The sequence below is a fragment of the Notothenia coriiceps genome, unplaced genomic scaffold (genome assembly GCF_000735185.1).
Source record: "Notothenia coriiceps isolate Sejong01 unplaced genomic scaffold, NC01 NC01_scaffold00009597, whole genome shotgun sequence".
NCBI classification, from domain to species: Eukaryota; Metazoa; Chordata; class Actinopteri; order Perciformes; family Nototheniidae; genus Notothenia; species Notothenia coriiceps.
The window spans coordinates 153,276-175,303 of record NW_011342298.1 but is presented as its reverse complement, the minus strand read 5'-3'; the positions used below and the strand labels follow the sequence as shown (position 1 = coordinate 175,303).

General features: G+C 41.5%; 2 protein-coding genes across 2 annotated transcripts; one reads left to right on the top strand and one right to left on the bottom strand.

Moving 5' to 3' along the window:
• Positions 1–6,514: 6,514 nt before the first annotated feature.
• Positions 6,515–10,269, bottom strand: LOC104945386 (alpha-1,3-mannosyl-glycoprotein 4-beta-N-acetylglucosaminyltransferase C-like). Its single transcript, XM_010771048.1, has 3 exons — positions 10,261–10,269; positions 8,877–9,024; positions 6,515–8,423 (listed from the first exon to the last, which is right to left on the bottom strand). Exons 1-3 carry the CDS (start codon positions 10,267–10,269, stop codon positions 7,267–7,269), a joined length of 1,314 nt encoding a protein of 437 aa, XP_010769350.1. The 3' UTR covers positions 6,515–7,266.
• An 8-nt stretch (positions 10,270–10,277) lies between these two features.
• LOC104945385 (alpha-1,3-mannosyl-glycoprotein 4-beta-N-acetylglucosaminyltransferase C-like) lies at positions 10,278–20,873 on the top strand. The gene is made up of 5 exons (XM_010771047.1): positions 10,278–10,362; positions 17,795–17,946; positions 18,591–18,738; positions 19,208–19,338; positions 20,763–20,873. The coding sequence occupies exons 1-5, from the start codon at positions 10,278–10,280 to the stop codon at positions 20,871–20,873; spliced, it is 627 nt and encodes a 208-aa protein (XP_010769349.1).
• Positions 20,874–22,028: the final 1,155 nt, after the last annotated feature.

Below are 22,028 nucleotides of genomic sequence, written 5' to 3'. Positions count from 1 at the left end.
TGTACATCTTAGTTTAGGATTTTTTTAAATGTTTGTGATGCAAATGGTGCTGTGTAACACTGAGCTAGAATATTTGAAGTTACCCTGGGAGTGATTCTTGTCCGTGTGTTCCCATTCAATTCGTACTAATTACTTTAAAACACATGTTTTTGCTTGGGTTTCACCACTTCCTTGAACATTTATTTACGTAAATTCTTGACTCCTGGGAATATCAATCCATCAATCAATCAATGTTTATTTATACAACCCAATATCACAAATGTTACATTTGTCTCAGTGGACTTCACAGTTTGTACAGAATATCAGTATGACAATACGACACCCTCTGTCCTTAGACCCTCACATCGTACAAGGAAACACTTCCAGAGAAAACCCACAGTTTAAAGGGGAACATGGGAGAAACCTCAGGGAGAGCAACAGAGGAGGGATCCCTCTCCCAGGACGGACAGACGTGCAATAAATTCCGTGTGTAAATTGAAGAGATAATACATTTTACAGCGTAGGTAGACCAAATGTTTGGAAATGCATGTGTCTATAATAAGAAGATGAATCCACGAGGATGTCAGCAATCCTGTGGGAGCCATCAGGGAAGCAGTATGGTGAGAGTCAGGCAGGACCGCAGAGACAAGTTCAGCCATGACTCGAAGTCCAGGACTCAGATCCAGAATACAAATCATTAAACTAAGCTTTAGGATCTTTCAACTTTTAAGGTTTTTGCCTGTATGTTAAATGTTTTCTTACCGTATCAAGTGTCTGCGTATGAATGACAGAGATGAAGCTCAGGTTTCCAAAGAAATAAGATCATGCTGTTTTAAGAATGTCCCCACCGAGTGCTGTAAAAAAAGAACTATCAGGCCTTGGGTAGTCCATCAATCTTCTCCCGCTTATCCGTGGTCGGGTCACGGGGGTAGCAGTTCCAGCAGAGAGCCCCAAACCTTCCTTTCCCTGGCCACATCAACCAGCTCTGACTGGGGGGTCCCAAGGCGCTCCCAGGCCAGAGAAGAGATATAATCCCTCCACCTGGTCCTAGGTCTACCCCTCGGTCTCTTCCCAGCTGGACGTGCCTGGAACACCTCCCTAGGGAGGCGCCCAGGTGGCATCCTAACTAGGTGCCCGAACCACCTCAACTGGCTCCTTTCGACGCGAAGGAGGAGCGGTTCAACTCCGAGTCCCTCCCTGATGACTGAGCTTCTCACCTTATCCCTAAGGGAGACGCCAGCCACCCTGCGGAGAAAACCCATCTCGGCCGCTTGTATCCGCCTTGGGTAGTGTCAAGTATCATTTTGCAGTGAAGTATAATTAAGTTAGCTCAAGGCTTTAGCTGACCCCAGTTTATCTATTTATGCATGAATTGGTCAACATTTGAGTGAATCTGCCATAATGAATCATGATTATTTATAGTTCAGCAATGGATTTACAGAAAACAGTCAACTAAATGACTTTTAAAAAGGAGTTGTCCAGGGTGACGTTAAAATATAATTAATGAATACCTTATTTAAGATTCTGTGATTGTTAGTTTTTCCTATGAACATCATGTCTTGTTGCAGTTACTACAATTCCAGTATGCTTAAATGCAATCTAAAGAGGTGTGAGCATATTATAGATCAGGATAATATCATAAAATGGTAATTATTTTGGCTAGGATAACTGAGAGATAGTTTCTTTTAATCCAATGCCAAAAAGACATAATAGATGTTGTCCTCTATTCAAATTGGAGAGGCTGCGATCACTGTGAAGAGTAAGCTAGCCTGAATTCACCGTACCGTATGTGATGACACCTGTGCATTCACTATTTATAAACACAATTTACTTGTTACCCAGGCAATATTAGTATAATAACTTGCATTTAATAAAATACTTAAACGCTGCAATCCTCCAGAGTGATTTCATGTCTGTTGTCCTTGCTCCAGATGTCTCAACGTGCCTTATATAAGGAATGTTTCAACCTTCTTGACAAATAACAAAGGGCATGTTTCTTAAAAGAGGATATAGTATTCTCCCAGGCTGCATCCCTACACCTTAATTAGATATGCAGTCGTAAAAAAAAAACATATGAATATTACAATTAATAATGTATGGCTTTGGCTTTTGGCTACAGTAAGATCTGAGTCAGGGTTGCTCTCGCTGCAAGTTTCAAGGAAATGCAAATGTCAGTTGTATTTAAATTAAAAATATACGCTGTACTTTCTACTTTTATTCATAAACATTTTAAACAGTGAAACAAAACATGTTCAAGACAGAGAGACAATATTTTTGATTGAGGGTCATGTATAGAGTGTTGTTTTTGCCTTTAAGGTATTCAAACCCATAATCATGTACGATGGCCGACATGTGCAAACACTTCCAGTAGGAGACACATTGTGAACATATAAAACATGTGCCAAAGCGTTTTGTATTTGTAGCATTTCTTTTATCTAGCGCAGCGGTTCCCAACCTGTGGGCCGCGGCCCCCTAGTGGTCCGCGAAGGCATTGCAAGTGGGCCGCCAAATAATTTGCAAAACATTATGATTTGTGTGGAAACATTTCAAAATTAAGATTTTCCTTTTTTTTCTTGATCCTCCTTAGCAACAGTCATTACAGTCCTTGACAGCGATCTGTACTACTGGATTACCAACGTGTCACATGTTCTGAAATGTCCAATCAGAATCGAGTATTCAACTAAACCGTGTAATAAAAATGTCTGTTTGTTACTGATGGCCAGCTCCTCTTCTAATTAAAATAAAAAGTACTCTGAGAATTGTATTTAGCCTCCGTATTTTTTATGGTTGAATGTGGGCCGCAGATTTTTTTCAGATTCTTAAGTGGGCCCTGAGTTGAAAAAGGTTGAGAACCGCTGATCTAGTGCTTGAAGCAACACTGTGCATGTGTTGCTTGTTCTCAAATGTTCTCAAAATGCTGCTTATGTGTTAGAAAGTCGGTGAAGATGCTTCGTCATCTGCATGTGTTTTGGCATATTTGTGTTCTTTATTTAAATCGTTTTTGAAACTGCAGCGCATTTCTCCTAATGGAAGTGTTTTAGTCCATTGTGGCATGTTTGTACCTGTTGGTCACAATATGTTGTGCTCCTTACACACAATGCACCACAAAGTCGGTATTCATTCGTTTAATCTAATTTAATTTCGAATACAATATATACAGTACAACATTTGAAATGATACGTGTAAAAAAATATATGTCATCTTACAATACAGTACCATTTAGAGAACGTTGGAAAGTAAAACAGACACGGAAACAACATCGTAACACACTCGCTCCACTTAACAATACACAGCACATGTGAACTCCGACCAGTAGTAAGGTAGTATTGGTACGCTTCTACAAACCCAGTACAATTTAATCAGAAGAATCTGGACAATAATTCATTGACATCCTGACCTAAAAAAGCAGTTTTATCCACTGAAAGATTTTTGTTCATGCACTTTGTACATGCTCCACTGGAAGACAGCTCACATTTCATATAACTCCAACCACATGTCATATTCACATTCATCATTTGCTTGTAACTTTTGGGGGATCGGACACTTGGAGCCAATATAATGAAACAAACTTAGACGTGTACATGCCTGCAAGTGGTTTACAACCCTGTTCCCTTTTTTCCCCACAGAGATCTACCTACTGTAGTGTGTGATTTTTGACAAATGTACAGCGAGGATGGCCATTTATTAGCGGTGGGTAATCAAGAGAGGGAGATACATCCTTCAGTATTAAGTGAAACAACTGATCCCTCAAGGCCCCAGTATGGATTGTGGTTTCAAAACATGCTGCCAATAGCAAAGAGTGCTGTGCGCTGCAGTTTGCTGACATCCAGTTGAGGAATTTATGCAGATTTGGTTGTGATCCCAGGATGTAAATCTGTTCATAAATCTGCAGGGTGCTGCTTGTTTTGGCTGCCATCTTGTTTCAAATAAAGATCAGACAGCAATTTCTCCTCGAAAACTACCAGCGAATGCTCTGTTTGGACACGAGCCCTATCAAAGCCATCCGTTACACTTGTGAAACAGCTAAATGCCCTGCGGTGACATCGTGTGTTTATAGCTCATAAGCAGGTAATACTAGGCTAAATTGGCACCATGGTGTGCGTCGTAAAGAATAACACACGCGCAGCACATTGTAGATTGAATGGATGACGCTCGGAAACACAAACAACATCCCCCTCCAAGGAGCTGATCCATGCAGGTCACGGAACCATTCACCAAAATGAATAGCGACTTTCCAAGGGGAAACGCTGAGGAAAAACAATAAGCTATACTGTGGTGTTGGTGGTGGGCATTCTAATTTCATTTCAGATAGCACATGGGGGATTTGCTGAGCAAGGATTCTGAGGTGGCGGTACAAGCCAATCTGCAAAAGGTCTTGATCTGCGACACTGAACAACACCTCGAGGGAAAACACGGAGCAGGTGGCCATCGCTACGGGAAAGCTGAACAAAGCGTCATTAAACTGTCGCTGCATGCTTAATGACGCTCTGCTTCCACCTCATGTTCTTTAAAAAACATCAGTGTTATGTAAACATTTACCTCTTTATTGCATTGGTGAGTGACTTCTCGTTGCCATTCAAAAGTAGAATCCGTCACTGATAGGTCAAATAAACATGGGAGATGACGAGGGGCTCCGAGGCTCACTAAGATGATGAGTTAATACGTGCAGCGTTAATTATCATTTGCTGTATTACAACGTAAAGCAAGGTGGAAAACCTCGTAAAGGATCTTCAAAGGAAAAGCAAGTTTCCCTAAAGCAGCGGACTGCACGAAGCGAGAGCAAAGATCACAGAGGCAACGATGTAGGAGCAGAAACATTGGAGTAGTGAGAGCGCAACATCGGGGAAAGAGCGAATTGAGATCCTATAGCTTCAGGGGAGATGTTGTTTTGCTGGTGTAGAGAGTGAGGCAAACACAGACCAATTTACTGGGGGGAAATTGTGCTGTGTTGGAAAAAACAAGAGACCTAAGAGCAGACCTTGCCCATTCTTCAGTGTGCAATCTAATCTCAGCGCTTGGAGAAGATGGGAGAAAACAAACATTGTTCTCCTGTCAGCAGCCCTGACAGGAGAAAAGAGCTCGGCCCACTCACACATGCTCAAACACAGCGAGAAGCTGATTAAAACCAGGAGAGAATATTAGAAACTGAATAAAAGTTAGTGTGACATGAGGAATATTAAAGGCAACACTGACCTCTGCTACTTCCCTGGGAAATAATTAAGGGCCAAATGGGGACATTCTCAGAGAAAGAATCCTGGAGCTACACTTGCAGGCTTAGTATCAGTCATGAAAAATGTACAAAGACACAATAGCTTTAATTGGATGGTATTTTCAAGGAGAACAAGTGCCTGAAAATAATTTAGATACACTTCATATTAACTATCCTTTGTGTTCTACGGCTTTCAATTGTAATAAAATGAACACAACGGTATAAAATCAGTAGGATGCTGTTCCCTAAGTCAAATGTGTTTTCATTCCTCACTTGAAGCACCTTTCTGAACAGCCTTCAAAAACATTGATAAATGATTGGTTCAATGCACTCTACTAATGACTTACACATATGTTATCTAGGGCTGGGCGATATCGTTGAAATAAAACCCATGATATTGACGTATGGATACTGATGGATCATTATTTAAAATGACAAAAGTCACATTAAATGCAAGGAAAGCTTTTTTAACTGTTATGGATTTAAATGTAGTTTAGAAGAATTGGAGGAAAGGGCTAACCCTAACCCCTTCCCTAGTGATTACATTCTCTACAACTCCCATGAAAGGACAAAAAAGGCAACATCTTTCTGTATCTTTCTGTACTCGGGAGGCGTGTGGTGCAGTGGGTTGTGCGTTGGTGTTCGGAGCAGGGTGTCACAGGTTCAAACCCCACTGCAGTCAGCGGCCGTTTCTCAATCTCGAGGATTCTGGCTTCCAAGCCAATATTTCAAAGATGCTACGTCATCGAGTGCCGCCGAAGGACTGTTCCAATCTCCAGCATACTTGGAATTCCACCGAGGCCGCGTCCTTGGTTTGGGGGAAATTTCGAGGCTGCACATGGGTAGACGTCGCCTCCTTAAAATCCCCACAATGCTTTGTGCACGGACCAATTTCAAAAACCCTTTCGGAGAATGGCTGAACCGACGCAGCACACATTTAAATGTAAGTATGTAGTGGCGTAGAACATGGCGTGTTGGTAAATATTTTACTTTGTTACATTTGTTATCACCAAAAATGTGTTCAGTGAAAGTAAAGGAAGTTCATAATTAGATAGACATCGTGAGGTATTTATTTTCGGTACAGTTTATGTTGAAACCGTTAGAGAGTGGCACACTTGTTAGCCTGTTCCATTCTTCTTCGTTTTCCGAAGCCATGGCTTGGAAGTATACTTGCTTCGTTTCTGAAGGAAGTGACTTGGAAGTACGCGACTACCAAGCCAGCATCCTCGCGATTGAGAAACACCCAGCATGTCGTCGTGTCCCTGAGACACTTCACCCCAAATTGCTCCCACAATTGGGAGCAATTGTCCACAGTATTGAGTATGTAAGTGGCTTTGGATAAAAGCATCTAACAAGTGACATGTAATGTATCTTACAGTAGTTTTTGACTTTCCTACCCTGCATATGGACCTCAGCCCCGACCTCCTTTATTCCTACTGAAAACATAAATCTTTAAAAACAATTTTCAGCTGTGGATTATTACACGTTTGGTGCTCTAGTGAGTATTTACAGCAGCAGGACGGTGTAAGAGGGATTGACTCGAAATGAACTACAGTGCCCAAGTTTATTGTAATGAAGTACTGCAACATGCCATCCAATGAAACAGTATGGCTCAATGACTTTAATGGCTTTTCGAAAACAATGGAGCTCTATGGCACAGAGGAATAAGATATATCCAACTTTAGACTAGGGAGGTACTTCTGAGTAATGAACTCATTGTTGGATTCACTGGATTTGTACAGAAGAATATTACATTTTATGGATATGATATCCCTTAAAGTTGGTCAAACACACCCCTGAATTATCGCCCAGCCCTATATTTAACAAGGCTATCAAAATCTGAAATAAGTAAACACGTTCATGAATACTCTGAGGTCAGCTGAACAGTCCTGACTGGGAAGATGCTCCACTAAGATAACAACTTGCAGGTATAAAAAACTATAGTGATTTGCAATCAAAATGAGTATCAATAAATACATACAAAATTAATAAATAAACCTGGAAATACATAAATTAGTAAATAATAATAACAAAAACATTTACCTCTATGAGATACTAAGAGTCTTTGTGTACAGTCCTTATTGGCTGGGGGGTTGTGTAGTCCATAAACTTATACTTCTAATAATGAGCCATTCTTTCTGACTGGCTGTCACCACAATACGAACACACTCAATGTCAAAGGCAATTTTGTGGTCTACGTCTTGAACCTCAATGTTGCCATTTTTAAACTCCCCCAATGTGATATAAGAGGAACACTGTTTCCCTTTTTTAGTTCCTACTAGTTTCTCTCCTACCTCCAGCGCTCCGTGGTGGAGAATGTCATTTTGACGGTCATCAGAACCAGTGACAATCTTGATTTTACTAATTTTGGTAGATTTATTAAAGACTATGACAAAGAAATCCCCCGTGCACGGAGGCTTCCCCCAGAAGTACTCGTCCACAGTGCTGTAAGCCTTGGTGGCGTCGTAGTTCTCAAACACGTTGATGTTTGTGTAAAGGCTGGCAGGAGGGTTGTCAGGAATGTCGATGGAGTCTTCCTCAAAGTCGTCGTCCTTCAGCTTGTTCTCCGCTCCTTTGTAGGACGAGTAGTAGCCCATGTGCTGGAACAGCGAGGGCTTGAAGCGGATCACGTCCTTCTGGGCCAGCAGACCCCTGAAGTGGATGAGCAGCCAGTCGCAGGGCATCTCCTGGTAGAACATGAGCAGGAAGTGAGCCAGGCGGGGCAGGTCTCTGGAGTGGTACAGCTTCCCGATGTAGCCCAGCTTGGAGAACTCCAGCATCACCCAGTAGGACCCTTCTCTGGAGGTGATCACCTTCTTCAGCCCCGTCAGGAAGTTCCTGGAGCAGCGCACGTCGTCCTCCAGCATCATGTAGAAGTGAGACAGGTTGGTGCAGAAGTTGAGGAGGAAAGCGTAGTCCACGTTCTGCTTGGAGCGGAACCGGACGCGGTCCTCCGGGTCGTTGTAGTTCCTCTTCAGCCCGTCCAGAGAGGGGTAGTACTCCTCCGGGGCCTGGATCACCAGCAGGCGTCCCGCTATGATGTGGTGTGCAAACTTCCTGGTGATCTCCTGCACCAGGTTCTCACACCAGGCCAGGTCGAAGTCTGCCAGGTGGACCACCACCACGATCTCTTTCAGCTCCTCGTAGCTGGACTGATCGAAGATGGATTTGATCGTCTCCAGGAGGTAGTTTCCCTTTTTCCTCTTCACAGACGACAAACCGATGGTGAGATACTCTGTGAAGATCAACATGACTTTAGTTACTTCATTTTGAAACGAAACTGTGAACAAAAGGTGAAGCTGGGCGATACGGCAATTGAACATCGATTTGATTTGAATCCTCCATGTATAACTCATCTGTTTAAGTGTTTCATCTTTTATTATCATATGTTTTCTTTCAAATATGTCTTAGTCTTAATCTGTCTTCATGTTTTAGTTTATATTTCTCAAAAGTGTCATTTTTTCAAAGTTTGTCTTTCTGTTGTTGAACCTTGTGTCGTGCTTTTGTTTTACTTTTGAATGATGCTGATCATAAATGTATATAAACTAACCACATGGTATGGTAGCCTCTTAGTGGACACTTTTGAGTTAATGAAATACTTATCGAATAAAGAGTATTGTGTATTTTCTAAGTTAGTTGGGAACATACAGGCAAAAGGAAGTAGTATATCTGCGGTAGAAATACTGACTTTTGCGAGGCAGAGGGATTCCTGCGAGGTAGCGATACGTCACGTTGATGGTCCCGGAGAAGTTGGACAGATCCCTGAAGGTGTGCACGTATCTCTCTGAGTTCCCAGCATGCATCAGCGTCTCTCCCAGCTGTCTCTTCTCTGCCTCCTGAAAAACAAATGACAAGAACACCCAGTCAAAGGTAGTTTGTTTCACCCGGTGTTACCCTGCATTTGTGCTTTGATGATTGATTATTATTTTACTGCTTGAGTTGTGTGAGAGCTTATTGATGTATTTTTGCTGTTTGAAAAAGCAACCCCAATTATTTAAATGTATCTTTTCTTTGTTCTTGATTCACTATGGAGGCATGGGAGAAAAACAAAGCCTTCTTAAGGTCACAGGGTTATTTATATGCAAATTATGAAAGTATTCATTAAGGTATGAAAGTATTTAAGTCTACACAGGAAAATGCACTTAGTTTGAAGTAAAAGTAGTCAAATCTGAAAATGCTCCTCTGGAATTGAGCTAATTTTGAACTATTAACTAAGGTGGGCGGTCGGGGGTGGTTTTGGCGCAGTGGTTAGAGCGTTGGTCATCAGATCAAGGGGCGTTGGTGAACTCCAGTTCGAATCCCGCCTCGGCCGCCACTGCGTCAGGCCGTTGTGTCCTTGGGCAAGACACTTTACCCGCATTTGCTCTTGTGGGTAATTAGACCCTCCAGAAAAACGCGGGGCAAAAATCCTTGATTATGCGATAAAACATGCGGGGTTTTATGTGATTTTATGCGGTGAAACTGCGGGAAGTTGCGAAATATGCGGAAAGTTGCGAAATATGCTAAATATTTTTTTAAATATTGGGCTGTCTTATTTATTCTCTCTCACACACAACCTGCCACTAACGTTAAACCCCTTTACTATTCAATTAAACACATTCAATGTTTATTTATTGTAAAAGCAATTGGGCTATTTTAATCTCACGCACGCACACACACACACACACACACACACAGACTTCTCCGCCTCATTCTGTTTTCATTTACTCGTTCGTTATCTGCAGCTTCAATCTTGTAGGCTACTCACTTCGTTTCTTGTAGCCCTCGAAAGGGTTTTGGAGGTTGATGCCTCGTGAACGTGAGTTGTTTGGCTTTCTTGTCCGCAGCAGCAGAAAGCATTTTCGAATGTTTGAATGAATCAAAGTGGGTCGTCACNTTAATGTTCTATTAATATAAAGGGAGGTCAGTTATTCTTTAAAACAGCTGCTAGTTATGGGTACTTTTTACTTAAGTACATTTCAAAGCCCATACTTCCTTACTTTTACTTGAGTAAAGAAGTTTAGTCAGTACTTTACCAGAGTATTTTTAAACACGAGTATCTGTACTGCTACTTGAGTAAAGGATCGGTGTACCTTTGCCATCTCTGGCGATGCTGCTGCTGTTGACGAGGAGAACATCTGTTCTGATCCTCGGTGAAACCGCCTGTCCTCTGAAGTTTGATGCAGCTGGGATCTGTAAAGCACGCCAGGTCTGTGGACTATTTAATAATCAGAAAAAACACTTGACAGATTACAAGCAAGAAAGTGAGCAAAATAAGAGTTTGTGTTGTTGCCTTGAATAATATGAAGACTGCTTTTGTAGAGACGAGATCCCACCTCAACCATGATTGGCTGTTGTGACACATGGCTGATGGGAATGACATGGTGGATCCCCTAGTAACACAGCTTTCCGGCTTTCATTTACCACACAGTATGTTGATAACACCCCCACTGACAATTCCCCATTGCATCCCCATAATTAAGATCATTTTCATGTTTCTATAAGGGGCGTGGATGTCTGACAAGGGTCGCTAAGTCTTTGTAGATGATAGATTCCTTTGTCTGGCACGCTGTTATAATTTAGTAATTGGTAAACTGTTTGACCAATTTGAATTATTAACAAAACAACCATTTCATAATAAAGGGATTTATTATTCAGCTCTGCGCCTCAATTTTGTTATCAACAAAAGCCTTTGTTACTCTAGGCTTTTTATCGAGACGGAAAATCCATTGAAAGTGGCTAAAGGCCTGACACAAAGCAACTGCTGAATCCCTGCGAATCTGCAGGTTTAATTGATTATTTGTGCAGAGCTGTATATCTGCAAGGTGCAGGATACCCAGGGGAAATAATGTAAAACAGATAACAAGATGAAATGAGGGAGAATTGCTTTCTGCTACACATTTTATTCATCTTTTCCCCTTTTCTTATTCTCAATGAGTTTCCCATCTAGGTTTTCCCATTACAGGAACGCAGCTTCACATTTTGAAAACGCTGTGTCCTAAATGGAAAGTTGAGAGTTGATTCAAGAAGGCAAGAAAAGTGTTTGTTAAGAGGTTATTTTGATTCCTGAATAACACATGGAGGGACTCGATTGTGTGTGTACCTTAGATTCCCAAAGGAGAACTTTCCTATTTCAAATCTTTTCTTCATTATTCTGCCTTTCTCTGCTCCCTGGCGGCATTCAAATGAATGAATTCATTACGACTTTACTGTATACAAACATTTATCTGAAAACGCAATCTATTCAGAATGCTTCTGATTATATTTTTCCGGGGTTACTCCTGCTACGTGTTCTCCGAAGGCATCCTTGTGAAAACATCTTTTAAAAAGGAGCAACCTTGAGAAGATGGGATGTGAAATGAGTGTGGAAGTCGACTCACGTCTGATGCATGTCAGTGCCACCGTGCTCCATCCTTACCCTTTTTCCATTTTCTCTGCTCCTCGCTCCCCTTTCAAAACACTTGAAAACAAATATTGGTATTGTTGGCATGCAGGAGGATCGCTTCAGCTCGGCAGCAATCAAGCCATTACAAATGGAAAGGGGATGGTAGGCCCTTTGTTTCGTTTTTTCATGTTTTAGTTGTGATATAGAATTCTTGGCGTTAGGTTGCACATCAGGCCAGACCATAATTGCCTTCTCCTCGCTGGGGAGCTCCTTGTTTTCCATTTGAAGTCTGCCTCTGTCAGATTTCACCATTAGAGAGAGGGGGTGTATAGCAGGGGGAAAGAAGACAATTCCTGGATCAGTCATCGCATACGAGCTGCCAGAGAGGCATGGAGGACATTGAGGATGAATCCAGAGATAGCTTGCCAAGGTACTTTTTGCCTGGAACGCAGAAGAAATGAAATGTTGCTGAGAGAAAATAGGTCCTACTTTTATATAAAGTGTCTAGTGTTGAAATAATTACATGATGATCAATTATTTATTCATCAAATGTGGGATTTTACAGTTTTTTCATAAATGTATTTTGGTGTTGCCCTAACGTGCCAGCAAAAACAAGCGCATTTAAGAAACTAATTTGAGCTCTGCAAAGACATTTTAAAAACATTATTGTTGTTGATTACCATTAATTGAAGCCATTTCATATGACTTCTGCAGGATATGCATGGTAGCATTACTGTACTGTACATGTGTTTTCCTAAAAATCCAATCCCTGAATTCAATGGCGCTCATTTTTCCTTTGTTTCATGATACTAGTCTACACACAGCTCTTCACGTAATTTTCCAGTTCCCTTGTTTCTCGTTTCCACTCCCTGGTGTACTTCTCTTTCTGCACAGCAACACAATAACCCTCCGTGACGTCAAGGATTGATGGGTAGAAGATTTCCAGCTGAGAGCCATTTTCAAACCCCAAGGCACAAGTGATGGTTTGATAGAACCAGGTGATAGTTTCCTTAGAGGATTTCTAGAGGCTCTCTGGGCGTATTTTCTGCCTTTCCTCTTCCAGGAGCAACTGTAGTAACAATCAAAGACATTTCTGGCTCCAAGCAGGTTGTGGGGGTTTGTTTCATCCAAAATGGTATGAAAAAGATACAAGGGACATATACCAAAATGAAATAGATAAGAAATATTGATGGATTTGAACTTTAAAAGTGGGGTAGGTAATGTTGGAGAAACCAGCTCGAGTGCGCTAGAATTTGAAAATACACAGCCGGAAAAAATCTGCCACTTCCTCACAGAGCCCCTCCTCCAACACACACGAACGCGCACATGACCAATGAGGGCACGAGATAAGTTTGTGCACAGATGGAAGGCTGACCGGCAGGTAGGCCATCCAGTTAATTTAGCCGGGCCGGCTCAGATGATTGGTCGTGCTTTTTACAGCGCCACGGCTTCCACAGATGACATTCTTTTATGGATTTTTTGTCAAAGCACTTAAGTTATTCATTGCTATCGGGATGTTAAGAGCATTCCATGGAATATAACAAAAAGTGTATCTCGAGCCGGTTTCTCAAACTTACCTACCCCACCTTTAAGTCACAAGAATGAATTCATTCATTCATGGCATTCTATTCCCATGTAAATTACTGCTTTATTTTATTGCTATTACGGTTGTTTTATATTAGATTTCTTGTTTCATATTGTATGTCTGCACCATGACATCAAGGCAAATTCCTCGAATGTCTGAACCTACCTGACAATAAACCTGTTTACGATTCTGATTCTGATTCTGAATGAAAATGTAATTACATTTCTGAGGTCCTTAGAGCTACTACTCTTTGCCTTTGTCACAGTTTAGTTTCCACCAAGCTCCCTATTTGTCAATCTGAGGGGATTTAAACTCTTACTGAGAGCACGGCTTTCAAGAGGAGTTTGGGACGGACAGCTGATGCGAGTTAAGTGCACAGCGTGTTGCTGGGTGTAAGCGAGCAGAGAGGCAGCGGTGTGGTTTATTTGGTCCAGTTCACACACACAGTGCATAATGGATATTTAACAGCCCCCAGCCTGCTGGAAGTGTGCCGTGTCCTGGAATGGTGCTGGGGACATCTGACGGGAGTGTGTGACTGCCAGGATGACACACCCATTAAAACACACTTAGTCCATTTCACTGCTAGGGATTCATGGCACAAGAATGAACACAACAACACATACAGTACATCTGTGGATCCATACCGTCATCCGTGTACCTATTCTAGCACATTCCAAAAATATACTGGAGACTGGAAACAGGGATGACGGTGTTTTAGGTGTTCTGCCATGCAGCTCAGTCACAGTTAAATCTAGGGTATGAGAAGCGAGCATGTTTCCCAGCTGTGCCTTTGGCAGGACGAGCATCTCATCCTCTTCCCGCTCTGAGCCCATACTGAATTATTGAAAATAAGAAAGGCACCTTGCTTTGTCTTGTATCACCAGAATGGACACCCAAAATTCAAATTGGAGTGACCAACTCACCTCTTACACAAAGTAGAAAAGTTGTTAAATTGTAGCTCTCCTCGTTGGTTCTCACAAAGAATACCATTTAGTGTTTCTTTTCTAGGTCAGGAGTCTCAACATAGCTTATGTTTGTGCAAAAGGAAAGAGCTGCTGCTGAGTTCTCACCGAAGGAAGTGAGGCAGGCGTGAGAAGCGGGCGTTACCTGAGCCCTGGTGTCAGGAGGACTCTTGTTCTTGAACCATCAGCTGATTGCAGCAAAGTGCCTCTAATGATTCTTCTCATCATCATGCTGCACTCAGCTTTCTCCAGCAGAACACTGCAATTTACTGTAGACACGCCACACGTGTAATGGAGGTGACGCCACATGTTCAGCTGTAGCCTGTACTCGGTAATCAGGACATTCTGTCTGCAGGGACACACTGTTGGGAACACAACGTTAACAAAGCTCAGAAAGAAAGAAAGATTGGATATATTGGTAGCGATAAAAAAAGACTTGAATCGATAAATGTTAAGATTCTTATGTTTTTATTTCGAGAATGTCAGCTTTAGTCATCTTACAGTATATAAGATTTAGAGTCACAAAAGTTTGAATGAACAGGTTGTGCTCTGGTTCATCCCTCAAACCGTCAGACTGTTTAATCAGAAGAAGTGTTATTGTTAGACGGAGGGCAATCTCGGAACCCATTGACTATTGGTAAAAAAAACGATGAAGCCTCTGGGGGCAACGGGGAGTATCTAAAATGTTCTGGTCAGCCATCCAACATCTCAAATGGTAGTATTGATTAGCTGCAACATTGTGGTTTTGTGTACTATATTCTTAATTTAATTAAATTGTTGATTTGTGTCTTGCCGACATTGAATGTCAACAATATTGAAAGAATATAAGAAATCATGTTCACGACTTTACGATACCATTTGTTGGACTTTACTCTACAACTGAAGCCATTAAGTATCAATCAATGTTTATTTATATAGCCCAATATCACAAATGTTACATTTGTCTCAGTGGACTTCACAGTTTGTACAGAGTGTCAGTATGACAATACGACACCCTCTGTCCTTAGACCCTCTGTCCTTAGACCCTCTGTCCTTAGACCCTCACATCGTACAAGGAAACACTTCCAGAGAAAACCCACAGTTTAAAGGGGAACATGGGAGAAACCTCAGGGAGAGCAACAGAGGAGGGATCCCTCTCCCAGGACGGACAGACGTGCAATAGATGCCGTGTGTAAATTGAAAAGATAATACATTTGCAACATAGGTAGACCAAATGTTTGGAAATGCATGTGTGTATAATAGGAAGATGAGTAGTTCACAACTAAAGCAGATGTGTACATTTACTGTATGTAGTAATGCTCATGTTGTAACTGTAAAGTCAGAAACATTTTCTTTTAAATTACAGATAATTACTGGCCACATGAAATCTCGCTGGGTAGAAAATTGCACAGAACAGGCTGCAATGGGTGGATACAGTATGTTAAATTCAGTTTTCTTTGTGCACAAAGAGGTATTGACTAGCCGAATCCCAGGTGAGGCTGACTCCTGGCGCGAGTGATCGATGTGTGTGTGTGGTCATTGAACTGAGCTTAGAGGTAGTTTGTATTCTATTAGGAACCTCTGGGGTTTTGCAGCAGTGGAACAAAAGCGCACGCTGATGCCTAATTGCTGCCAAAGAAAAGAGCAACGCCATTGTTACATCTGTAGGCTTTTACTTCTGCTGCTTTTCCCCCTTCAGTCAGTCTCAGCTGTACAGTTGCTGTGAGGAGTTGTCAATCCCGTTGTGACCGAGGCTGATACATAATTATGTTCTACCTCAAAGCTGTATATGTTATAGCTTTGCTTATAAGCCCCCTGATATGCATTTAGCTCTCAGCACCTGAAAGACATTGTGATTTTCTTCTATGTTATCTCTGTTGGGGACAGGGGAACACTTCATGAGTAATTAAATGACAAGATAAAGTGATATGCATCCATTCAATGTATGGCTTTATGTGCCTAACATAGTAGGGAATGACATGTAGCTTTATTGTTTACCCCCATATAATGTATATTACCTAGCAAGAGCATATATCTATCTATACGTACTTACAACTACATATCAGCATACGTCGGACACTTATACTCAAAATATTATGCAAATAGGTTGCAATATATTGCGTTATATTAGAGAGGCGTACAATAGGCGTATTTTCAATTGATCAAGGAGGCATCAAAGAGTTGTTTACAAGAAAGCTTTATTCAAATTTCAAGTTTTTTTCATCAAAGCTTTGAAGGACCTTGAAACCAGAAGGGATGTATTCCCCACATCAAACGTCTGCACTAGTAGAGAAACTGAACCATTGCTTTATCAAGCAAAACCACAAAAGATTAATTAAATTAACAATCAATGTTATACTCTATTTTGTCTCTTTCTTCTCATATCTTTCCTTTTATATCTTTTTGTTTTCTTCTACGGACCACAAGTCTGAAATAAAGTGAGCTGAAATGAAATAGAAAATTGGCTTTTCTCTTGAGTAATGGTGGCGTGCAACAAAAACAAGTAACAATTTCACAACAAAGAAAAGAAAGCTAGTTGCATAAAGAACGTAATCAGCCTTCATCAGCAGCTACACATACCAGTAAGGGCAGGGATTTGTTAAATGGTTGATATTTGTATTGTTATTGGCCTTGCAACGTTTGATTTTCATCATTAATCCATTGTTTGGTCAGTCAATATCCTCTATGTCTTGAAGTGCCCTTTGCTTTCCTCATACAGCAAGTAATTTGAATCAATCAGCCGATTTGGTCCACCTCTCTCCATAAAAAGGATAACAAAAAAATCACTATTAGGCACCATTACAAGTCCGTAGAAAAATAATTAGCATGCTCGTTGAAGATAATTACATTACATGTTACTTGTTAGACGCTTTTGTCCAAAGCAACTTACATACTCAATATTGTGGGCAACCCCCACAGGAGCAATTTGGGGTGAAGTGTCTCAGGGACACAACGACATGCTGACTGCAGTGGGGTTTGAACCTGTGACCCCCTGATCCCAACACCAACGCACAACCCACTGCGCCACACGCCTCCCATATCCCAATCACTTCATACATGGCCGTATCGTCCTATAATTAATCCTCCCACAATCTGTTGATGCAGGGGTGTCCACACGTTTGTCACCGAGGGCCACATACAGAAAAACATACGAAGGGCTGGGCCACTCACTAGAGGTATATCGACTCATAAGTTAATTTATAAGTCAGCTAAATAAATCAAAACGTATGCTTAATAAGTGAATATGCTTTAAGAAAAACAACAGCCTACACAGCTCTCCAGAGGGCTTCATGTATTTTGTTAGCAGCTCATTCCTTAAAACAGAAGCCTCAGATTGCTTATAATAAGGAGAAGTAGGAAGGGTTTATTTCAAGCGTGTTGTGAAAATTAGTTATTGGGCTTTTTTCTTATCAACTTAGATTTGATAGAAAACATTTTCAACTTTAACTGAATACTCTGTAATATCTTTTTTCATCTATATTTAAGAAGTACAAGACAAGCACAAGTTTCATCTCGTGGGCCGTACTCCATTATATATTTTTTATTTGCTAAAATGGCTAAAATTGCCCACGGGCCGCATTTGGCCCCCAGGCCGTAGTTTGGACACCCCTGTGTTGATGCTTGATAAAAAAAGGCTATTGGCTAGCAGCGTGTCAAGCTGATGACATTCAAAGCAAGTGTTGTTAATGTGTTGTTCTCATGTGCTTCTCAAGCAGATCCCAGTGAGAGCGTGTTCATCATGAGGCTGGTGTGGAAGTCCCTGGACAAGATGAGGTGTCTGAGGAAACGCTCCACCATCCCCTTCCTCGGCTTCCTCATCACCTTCCTCCTCTTCCTCAACCTCTACATTGAAGATGGCTACGTGCTGGTTAGTATTTGTCTTTAGCAAGCATTTCCCAAATTGGACTTCTAAACGAACTTAGTATCGTATTCCTTCTTAATGTCGGAAGAACAAATTAAACCAAATATGCTCACTGTGTTCTTGTGTTTGTTTACCCAATCCCATGTCGTCCCTTTTGTAATAGCTTGTTTTAAAAGAAGCTAGTTTAAAATGTTCATAACGTGGACCCAAGTCGAAATCATCCCGCGATATATTTCTTATTCATGATGCCATCAAAACGTTGTGATCGCAGTACATTAGCTTTGTTTGTTATTTCAATTATTAAGAAGTAGTTCACATCTTCAGCACTCTGGTGCTCTTCTCAAGTCCATTTACTCGGCTATGCAAACTGCCAAAGGGGGCTTTGAGAGTCCCTTTGTCTCCAAACATCCAGGGTTAGCTCCGTAACGTCTAAACACATATTGTCTCAAGTTTGTACAGGATGTTGGAGACAAGTTTAAGGAAATACAAGACTTCCATCCATTTGATTTATTCACAGTAGAAATTGTAATGTTCAAGTAGACTTCCCTGTCCCGTTCTCACAGTAGTAATGACAAAAAAATGACTTGAACATGTTTTCTTATTCTCCTTTGTTAATAATGCAATGTAATGTTTTTCATGCTGTGTTCCAGGAAGGAGATAAGAGGCAGCTCAGGGAAACATCCGTCCACCCGTCGAGCTCAGAGCGATACGTGCACACCTTCAGAGACCTGAGCAATTTCTCTGGAAGCATTAATGTCACGTATCGTTATCTCGCCGGCACGCCGTTGAACCGCAAGAGTACGTTTAGTGTTTGTTTAAAAAGACATTTACATTGACTGTTTTCATTATCTTTGGGGGAGTCATACAGCGGTTGTGAACAGGAGCGGAGAAGAACTAAAACTTAAAAATCTGTGACGTGGGTTTTAAAGCATTGCAATAAAATAAAACTGCTCCACAGAGACCTTTTTACCTTGAAATTAAACACTACGCCCCCCTCTGTTCAAGTGTACCATGATTTAGTTTTACCTTGAGAGCAAAGCTCTAATTTAATGTTTAATACACAATGGATGAGAAAAGAAACTATATCACAGGAATGCATATTTCTAATTGAGAAAAATGTGTTAACATTACCATAATAACTTTTAATGACTTTTTACAGTCTTCGTTAGTGAATGGGCTTCTCTGTGTTGGACTACGAAGGACCCTTGATTTGTCTAAAGGATTTGAAAGAACCTCTGTTTACATCATATATCATTTTTGTTCACAGAGTATCTCACCATTGGACTGTCATCTGTCAAAAGAAAAAGAGGAAACTACCTCCTGGAGACGATCAAATCCATCTTCGATCAGTCCAGCTACGAGGAGCTGAAAGNAAGAAGAGGGACCAATGAAAACGTTGTCATGTTGCCGTTGTTCAGCATGGAAACATTCGTTAGCTAACAGAGATATTATTGTTCTATTAATATAAAGGATTCCTTTATATTAATAGAACAATAATATCTCTGTTAGCTAACGAATGTTTCCATGCTGAACAACGGCAACATGACAACGTTTTCATTGGTCCCTCTTCTTTAGAGAAGACCAGAGGCCTGTACTATTTTCGCTTAGTGAGCTAACTTCAGGGAAAACTCTGGGTTTCCGGTCCTATGAAGCTGGTTCACTTCTTACCGGGCTAGATCTCCATGGTAACTTATGCTGAACGGCTAGCCTGGTCCGGAGCAGGTTAGGTTCCAGGATAAGAGATCAACTCAGTGAAAGCACCGCCTGCTGACCAATCAGAGCTCCGTGTGCAGAGTTTAAAGCTAAAGTCATATTACAGGAGAAAGGAAATACAGAAAAACTGCCGTTGCAGGAAAGACGGCCGACAAAAATCAACTGACTGTGTGAACGTGAAAATGAATAGAATATCACCTCCCATCTTCAGCGCAATCTGACTATTATAACATTAGCGTTAAGAAAGCTTACTTAAATATCTGCCACAAGTTAACATAAGTAACCGGATCATTATTACATATTTTACCAGCTGTATTCACCTTGCAGGTGCAGCTATGTGGCTTTGATCCTGGATAAAGTGTTTAAGTCATGGATGTTTCAAGTTTAACTTCTTCATATGTCTAATACTATAGTTGACTTTTCATTCAGGAAGTATGACGCTGCGCTGTCAGTACGCTTCTCCATGTTTGTGATTGGTCGAATGTTGCTAACCCCGCCCCTTTTAAATGAACCCGCACATAACTAGATAGGGCACGGCTGGCTTGAGTTACCGAGTTGATAACCAGCCTAGTTGGACCGCTTAGCGAGAGCGCGTTTGTTTTGGATTGGGTAAGCCGGGTCACTCAAACATATCCAGGTTAGGTTGAACCGGCTTCGTAGTACAGGCCTCAGGAAATGATGGATACACGGATCGTGTTAAAATCAATATGAAAATGTAAGAAGTAGAAAGTACAGGTATTTGTGTTCAAAATGTAAGAGGGTAAAAGTAAAAAGCGGTCAGAAAAATACCACAGATACCACAAAAATGCACTTAAGTACAGTCACAAAGTATTTGTACTCCACTACTTCCCACCTCTGCCGATCCCAGCAGCGTCAAACTTTGGAGAACAGGCGAGGATCAGAACAGATGTACACCTCGTCAACAGCAGCACCCCCTCCCCTATCGCCTCTCCTGTCCTGTCACCGCTGTCAGCAGCTTGAGCTCACTCACTCTAATGGGAGGAGGAGGTGTGGTGGAGGTTGCGGTAGAAGGGAGAGTGTGTGTGTGTGTGTGTGTGAGAGATGCAATCCCTACAGACACACTGTCCAAGTGCGCCACCCTCCCCCAGCCACCGCCAACTGCCACCGCTACCACCACTGCGACCCTCAAGGGGAAAAGAAGCAGTCCAGTGACACATCCAGCACACCCAGCTGTTCTCCCAGAAGGCCTTGCAGCATAAAAGAAACCCCAAATGGTCTCAACCTGTCAGGCTCTACAATCCATGATACAAGAATATTTCCCAAGCACCGCCAAACTGCCTTTTCTATCCTGCATCCTTGCCTTTTATAAGCTCGGGACATTGCATTGTTCTCCTTCCAGCATGTGTTGGAGACATCAACAAAGCTTTTCAATTCATCAACATTAGAGCTTGTTTTTTTCAGAGCAGCAAAGGCACAGGTGGTGTAAGCTGGAGTAGATTCTCATGAAACACTGAGCCAGTGCCAATCGTTGATGCTACCTTCATAGCAATCAAGCTTCAAAACATTCAGAACAAACGGCTGAGGCCTTTTTCTCTTCGTGGGTACAATCGACTAGATCATCCAGCCTGGGCAATAATTAAAATTAGATTGTAAAGAGCTTCTTCAGACAGTTCCAACTTTGTTCCCCTATTTGATATCTACTTACTTGTCTGGCAAAGAAAAGGAACGTTTCTCATCTCATTTATAGCTATGAATGAACTCGTGCCATCGCTCGACAGCCAATCCTTAATGATATCAGTGATATTAAAGTTGTGACTGCGTTTATCATGAGACACCAATGAGAGAAATCAAAGGGCATAATATGCTGATGATGTGGCAGTATACACAGTACTTGCTTTATGAAAGACATCCATATGGTTGCCGACAGGTATTAACAAAAATGTTTCAAAACCAGTGGCGAGCCGTGAGCTTTATACCTAGGCCCTCTGACCCCCACCCCTTCCCTCGAAATGAAGAAAAAAAAAGAGTTATTACGTCACAGCGTATTCTTCAGCGGAATATCAAAAACAACGGCCCGGGGTGCAAAACGCATCAATGAAAGCGACCCTCTACCACACAAAACAACACCTGTGAACCCAATTTGTGTTCTTTGACATTGAAAATAATATTGCATTGTGTTTGTTACTCTCGTTGCAGTTGTATGTCTTAAGTGTAATTCGGCATGCTTTTATTTTGAAGGCGAGTTCACGCTGTTGTCAGGAAATTGTTGTTGCTCTGGAAACAAGAAAAAAGTTTCACAGCGGGCGGAACTTGTCATAAAGTCCACAATAATAAAACCCATCCATTTAGAGGGAAGATATGATTGGTCAATTGTACTTTCATTTGACATTACTCTCTCGTTCAGTTACTATAGC

Coding starts and splice junctions, on each gene's coding strand:
- LOC104945386 (XM_010771048.1), bottom strand. Junction 8,424..8,876: donor AATCCCTCTGCCTCGCAAAA/GTCAGTATTTCT, acceptor TGATCTTCACAG/AGTATCTCACCATCGGTTTG.